Source organism: Lytechinus variegatus, chromosome 2, assembly GCF_018143015.1.
Source record: "Lytechinus variegatus isolate NC3 chromosome 2, Lvar_3.0, whole genome shotgun sequence".
Lineage (NCBI taxonomy): Eukaryota > Metazoa > Echinodermata > Echinoidea > Temnopleuroida > Toxopneustidae > Lytechinus > Lytechinus variegatus.
In genome coordinates, this window is record NC_054741.1 from 29200950 (window position 1) to 29207810 (window position 6861).

The window sequence follows — 6861 nt, forward strand, 5'->3', positions numbered from 1 at the left end:
TGAAGTGACAAAATTATAAATACCGCTGGCCCGTTTGGGCTACTTCATTTTTATTTAGGGGGGAAGGGAAATTTCTATTTTTGACACCAAATCCTAATCTGGAAAATTTCTTATATTATCAGCTAAAGTTCATAAATGTGTTGAAAATACAATATAATAGATGAAGTTTATAAATATTCTATGATATAATATGCTTGAATTATAACAGCTGTGTTATCACATAAAAACGTATATCCCTACATACAGAAGTGAATCAATCATAATATTAATGCAGGCTAGCTATAGCTAGCTAGTAGACCGACCAAGTTCCGGGAATCGAGCGAGGCGGATTGACTGGAGCGAGAAGAATGTCGAAATTTTTCTTTTGGAGTCCAGAAGAGGCAGCTGAAAAACAAGTATTACAGATTGGTGCCTCAGCATGTGGTGCTACCGGTGTAATCAATGTTTTGGTAAGGTTTGTTTAGGTATAGACACAGGGAGACCGGATTTATGAGTGAATTTATGACTCATTGAGTCATTCCGCATTGATTATGTTCAGTTTGGATACCATCTATCTTTCACGCATGCGATTCGTAATGCACGCATTTCTAATGGGGATTATCATGATTCTCTGATTCACTAATAAAGTAATATGGATTGCACATGAGTAATGAGCTTAATCCCCCGGTCAGTAGAGGCGCACAGCCAATATGGGAGACTGTCTCCCATGAGAGATTATCTCTAATATGAATATCAGAGACTTTTCTCTAGAATTTGGGTATCCAATCAGAGACAATCTTCAGTTTGGGAGACCAATTTGCAATTTCCTTTGTTTACATTTGGCAGATTTGCTGCAAAAGTTAAAAGGATTAGCTTGGTGGCAATTAAAAAGGAGGAAAGTGCCAATGGCACTTTCCTCCACATGTCGTGAAAAATTAGGCATACCCCTTTCACTGTCTACTTTAAAAATCCACTGTCTACTGTCTCATTTCCATTGTGTTTGCTCATCCTCATTTCCATGCCATGGGGACAGGCTTTCCCTCCAAAAGCATTGAAATAATTATGAGCACCAAGAAAATACTCCAACTACATTTTAAAATTGTTGGATTGGTGTTAAGGTGATGAATGAAAACAAACAAATGTGGTGATGAGATGAATTCAAAAGAAAGATCGTAGCTTTATATAAATCCATATCACAAATGAAGTTAGAAGAAAGTCATATTAAGTTAATTGTTCTTATAATTATAATATAAAAGAAAGGATTAACTTGGAAAGTCCATAGGAAAAGGCGCATTTTAACGGCTTTCTCATGAAATCGTTGGCTGCAACTTTTGATAAACAATACAACACCATTTTTACCCTACCTCAATAAATTAAAATGATGTAACTTATTCTTCTTGCAGTCTTTTATTTCAATTCATTTGATGTTAAGGTCAAAGATGGACTAATTACCCAGTAGAAACACCAGTGTCACAGCTTAAAGGACAATTCTCCAATCATTCATTTGCTTCAGTGGAATATAAGTATTTGATAATCATGATCAAATTTACTCAAATAGTAAATTCATTTAGTTTCCATTGAAAGATACAATTGACTGTAGAACTGGGGCAAATATTACTGTAATATTCCTTTCTGTAAAGTCGCCATCTTCAGTGATAAAGTCGGTCATACTTGTACATTAACATGACTAATTGTCAAATGCATAATTTTCCATCTCCAGAGAGTATTAGAACTTCCAAGCTCAGTAGAGGAGGTTGCGCCGCACGTCAACACCCGACTACGAGCTGAGGATGCCCCTGTCACCGAGTACCTCCACTCCCGGAGTGTTGCGGGGACTACCCATCAAGACTTGATTGAAGGTTTGGAGAAAAGTTCACAATCCAAAGTCTTTGCCAGATTCTTCTCGTTTTATCCCAGGAGAGATGTGCATCTTTCTGATTGGCTCAAAGGCTGGATGAGGCAAGGTGAGGAGTTCTGGGGAGCAAGTGTCTTGTCCATAATTTTCACTGTCAATGGTTATAAGCCACTGAAATCGTAGCATTGGATTGGCTGAGAGAAAAGAAATTTTCAGTGAAAATTACTGATGACACACTTCATTAAAAAAATTATTGTGGAATCTTCAAGATAAGGGCGTTGTAGTATAGTGGTTAAGACTCATCTTTTACTCAGAGGGACGTGGGTTTGGTTCTAAGCCATGGCATATTTTCCTTCAGCAAGAAATTTACCCACATTCTGCTGAATCCTGGGTTATTATGCTGCATTCCTGTAGAGCGCTTAGAGTCTTCTGATGAAGTAAGTGTTAAGCTCTATGTAAGCAAGTATAATTATTTCAACATTCTGTTGGGAAAATGCTGATGTTTTATTTATGTCATTTGGTTTTAGTGATTTTAATCAAACATGTCTCAAGGCCACATGGAAAGTAAAATGAAAATAAGAGAAAAGAATAAAAAGTATGAACAAAAATGTAAAATTAAAGTTGTAATACTTTGGAAATTGGTAATATGATAGGGTAGAGTAATTTCTCCATTTTCCCTTATTCACAAAGTGAATTAATGTCATAAAGTAACACTTATAATTGTATCAGTACCAAGTTCCATGTTACTGGCATATGTTATTGATTTGCAAAGAGAAAATTTGTCATAGACTTATGGCAATGCAGGGTCCTGTCTTACAAAGAGTTGTGATTTATCCAATCAACCTCAACTATATGGAAATCCATCATTGTCATAATTTGCGCAATGTCCTTTGTAAACAAAGAGAAAGCACACTGAATTATCAAGATAACAATAGATGTATGAGTATATATCATATCTATAAATTTTTTTCAATAAACATGCATTTTAGATGTTGACAATGCTGGCTGTCAATTGTTGTGGTTGATTTGATCAATCAAAAATCTTTGTAAGACGGGACCCTGGAGTAATATGAAGAAGTAAACTGAAATATATCATTTTCATGTGCACTGGAGTTGATTCGGCTACCCACAACTTTTAATGAGAGGTACCACAGGCGGTACCAGGTACCTGACGCATGGCACCATTAGATGATCTATGGTTTTAAGATGACTGTAATGATGATGTTCCTACAGATAAAAAGAAGCTAACCAACGTGTATGCTTTCTTTCTTTGCGTAGGAGATTTTGGTTTGGCTACCCACAACTTTCAAGGAGCGGTACCACAAAGGTACCAGACCAGACACCTGATGCATGGCACCATGAGGTGATCTATAGTGTTGAATATGACAAGAGTTACATAACTATGCATCCATTTGTGATCCTGTAAACTAATTTGTGTGGTTTTTAATTTGCGCAGGAGTTGTTGGTTTGGCTACCCTTAACCTTCAACGAGCAGTACCACAGGGGTACCAAATACCTGATGCATGGCACCATCAGATGATCTATGGTGTAGAAGATGACCAAATTTATATGTGCAATCCTGTAGTAGTGGAGTCTCCTGATAATATCATGGAACAGCTCTGTAGTGAATCGGTACTCTTGGTAAGTTTGTTTTGGGGGGATTATGCTGCACCCCCACTCCTAGGAGCAATAAACATTTGTGTGTATGTCTAAACTTACCTATGGTTTCTCCAAGTTTCATGTTTTTGCTGGGTGGCACAAAGATCATCTATATAAAAAAATCTTTGGTTCAGATATCGTTCTATTTCTGTCTTGGGAGGGGAGCAGGGCACTTGATATAGAATTTTAAAAATCTTTTTGTGTTTAAAAGTGATGATAGCTTTCATTTATTTTATCTAAGATCATTTGAGTTTCATTCTTTCAGTGCCGGTACTCCTTAAAAATGAGATTTACAGGATTCTGAAGTGTAATCTGAGAGCAAATATTGAAAGAAATTTTAAAAATGAATTATTTGATTTATTACTATCCAGATACGTCGTTCAGATATCATGAAGAGATACTCAGCAGATGAGGACTTGCGTAAGGTTGATGTTAATCCTGATACAAGGTGGAGAGAGATGAAAGTATCAGGTAAGATTCCCAAAGGTGATGTCATCAGGAAAGAAGTATTTAGCTTAATTATGCTTCCACCCACATAAAATGGTTGCCAGAAGCATATTTCCAGGTTGCCAGTTGCCTGCCCATTCCTCTATCCACCTTTTGTTCTCACAATAAGTAAAGCATTGTTAACCAAATCACCTTCAAACATGGCCACAGTATGCTTAGAAGAGTGTCAATGATCTGTTTAGCTCTAGATTATCAAGGACAAGGGTCACAGTGGTTATTATCAGAGATGCCAGTCTCCAGGCTCTTGCATTTCATTTTATATAATGTACATCACAAATGGGGCTGTAACATGTTCTGGCTTCATTACAGGCCCAGTGAGTAAATAGACTGGGATCCCTGATTTATTGCGATAAAGAAATAACTGTTTGATGGACCAAATATGAAATTGTTCATGCATTTGTTTGGGAGTGACAGTGATCCAATGTTTTTTATGGGTTACCAAGTCAAGTATGCATATTAATTTATAAATTCAATAGATGAATTAGAATTGAACATGGTTCATTAGTAGGGACAGTGATTTTCCGTTTAAAAAAATTGCCTTTTCTGTTTCAGAAAATCTCAAATTCCGTTTCAGCATGTCAGAAAACGGAAATTCCGTTTCCCCATAGACTTTGTACACACGGAAAAGTGACAATTCCGTTTACACATAATCACAACACGTACACTCGCACTGGTCAAAATTTGTATCTGCTACTGTACCAACAACACAATAGAGTCCGTTCTGATCGGATCTATGCGGGTACACAAAGTATTTTTACAAGCACATTTAGCATGCATACATCCTCATCTTTCACAGTATAAGTATTCTTTTAAGGTGAAATGAAATTTCATCAATAATTTTAGGGTTTTTTGGACATCGTTATCATCAGTCAACGACTTTAGCCACTCCGCCATCTTGGATTTTAAGACCATGATATCGTGCTGTTACATCTTCGAACGTAGAGGGCAGCAACACATGACTGTGTTATTGGAACGATATGAGTGCATGTGATTTTGGAGTAATTTCTGTTGCTATTCTATGTATTTTGAGGGAAAATATGTTTTCTGTGATTTTTCGTTTGAAATGCCACTTTCCGTTTCAAAAGGCACTTTCCTTGAATTATGTCCGTTTTCCGCAATCGCGGAAAATCACTGTCCCTACATTAGTGCATATAGTTTGGAAAATTTTAGGAGTTCAGTGTGCAAAATTAATTTATTTTGGATATAACAACGACTGCTTGTAGTCAAGCATCAATCTTGTTATGCTAATGTACATGTAAGTTGACAAAGCTTTGATATTTAGGATGTTATTGCCCTAAGCAATCGTTTAAGAAATGCAATGCCTTTTTATGTGACAATGTAGCAGTTTAAACTTTTCATCTCAATCCAAACTGCAGTTGTTCATTGACATAATAAGGAAATTTCCCTGATAATTCATGTTTTAAGGAACAGAGTTGCTTTTACTTATGAATATAATCAGATAGTTTGGTTTTGCTGTTTAGTGCCAGTAAGAATATTAATAAATGTTGTGTCTTTTCAAATATACCTACCTCTTTGCAAAATTAATGTTCATAGTTACATTTGTTGATCATTCTTTCACTACTAACCATCAGAAAAAGCCATTAAAATGGAGAAGGAAAGGTCTGAGTCATTTTAAACTGGAAGTCATAGCAGTTCCTTTTTATCTTAAACTTATTTACTTCCAGAACAAGTTCACAGGATCATTGATGAGGACATGGCCATTCCACTACCAAAGACCGCTGCCTATGATCTTCTGAGGGCCTCTCTCTTCACCAGTCATGTGACCATCCCAGCTGCATACAAATCTGGTATAACACTGTGTGTAAGACAGGACAATGTTGATGCATGTCAAAAGTTAAAAGATGCACAGGAGTTACCCATCTTAGTGTCTTCTGGAAAGAACAATATTGAGGAGAAAGAGGGGATGATTTCCTCAGGAATGGCTGACAAATCAACATCGGAGGCTGCTAGTTCATTACACTAGTGGTATCCGTGTCATATCATTCTTGTAATATGATTTTCATCAGTGTGTGTTTTAGTTTAAGTCATTTCTTGCCAAAAAAGTGTGTGAAGTGATGATCCACTCTCAATCATCTTCAACTTGCTCTATGTCAAAATTCACTGAATTCTTTGAGGGTATACATGTATGTGGTCCCATTAAAAATCCCCAAAATATTGACTCTATGCATAAATGCCATTGATTTGGGTGATCATAGATTTTCCTAAAGTGAAAGTATAAAGCATAGCTTGCAAATGTAGTGTAGGAAGGTCAGGGAAAACAGGCTTGTTTCTTTTGAATTTGCTCTTGCTTATTTGGTCATCATGTCCTGAAGAGATATATTTGGGTTATCTCGTCTATCCTGCATGATGTAAACTACCTGACTTCTCAAGCTTGTGTCCTTGTACTAGTGTTCTACATTATCTTGCAAGAATTTATTAGACACAGTGGCCTGTATTCTGAAGTCGGGTTTAACTTAAACTCTGGTTTTAAGTTGTGGTGTAAGTATGGGAAGCCAAAGCTATCAACATTTTTATTAAGTTGTATGCTTCTTATGTTTACTGTGCTCTTTCCTGATTCATAGATGGTGAAGACAATCATCTATTTATACTTCCTACACAATTATGAATGATTTGAGAGCCAAATGAGCTGAAGTATGATATCTCTATTGTTAGTGATTATGTAACAGTTGGCTGTCCATACTTAAACCACAACTTTAAACCTGAGTTTAAGTTAAATCCGACTTCAGAATACGGGCCAATGACATATCATTAGATCTAACTATTTGATTTGACATCTTTGTGATCAGACTATATGCGAAGTACAACTAAAATATCAGATTTTTAAAAATGAATAAAATGAA

The 6861-nt window shown here is 36.3% G+C and overlaps 1 protein-coding gene across 1 annotated transcript; it reads left to right on the forward strand.

Moving 5' to 3' along the window:
* The first annotated feature begins 308 nt into the window (after nt 1-308).
* Nucleotides 309-6514, forward strand: LOC121409427. Its single transcript, XM_041601362.1, has 5 exons — nt 309-449; nt 1700-1943; nt 3291-3475; nt 3865-3964; nt 5686-6514. Exons 1-5 carry the CDS (start codon nt 348-350, stop codon nt 5982-5984), a joined length of 930 nt encoding a protein of 309 aa, XP_041457296.1. The 5' UTR covers nt 309-347; the 3' UTR covers nt 5985-6514.
* Nucleotides 6515-6861: the final 347 nt, after the last annotated feature.

What these genes read in the sequence shown, in the direction of transcription:
- LOC121409427 (XM_041601362.1), top strand. Translation starts at nt 348, where the DNA reads ATGTCGAAATTTTTCTTTTGGAGTCCAGAAGAGGCAGCTGAAAAACAA. An exon ending in GTAGTGAATCGGTACTCTTG is followed by an intron (nt 3,476 to 3,864) that starts GTAAGTTTGTTT and finishes ATTACTATCCAG; the next exon opens with ATACGTCGTTCAGATATCAT. An exon ending in GAGAGAGATGAAAGTATCAG is followed by an intron (nt 3,965 to 5,685) that starts GTAAGATTCCCA and finishes ATTTACTTCCAG; the next exon opens with AACAAGTTCACAGGATCATT.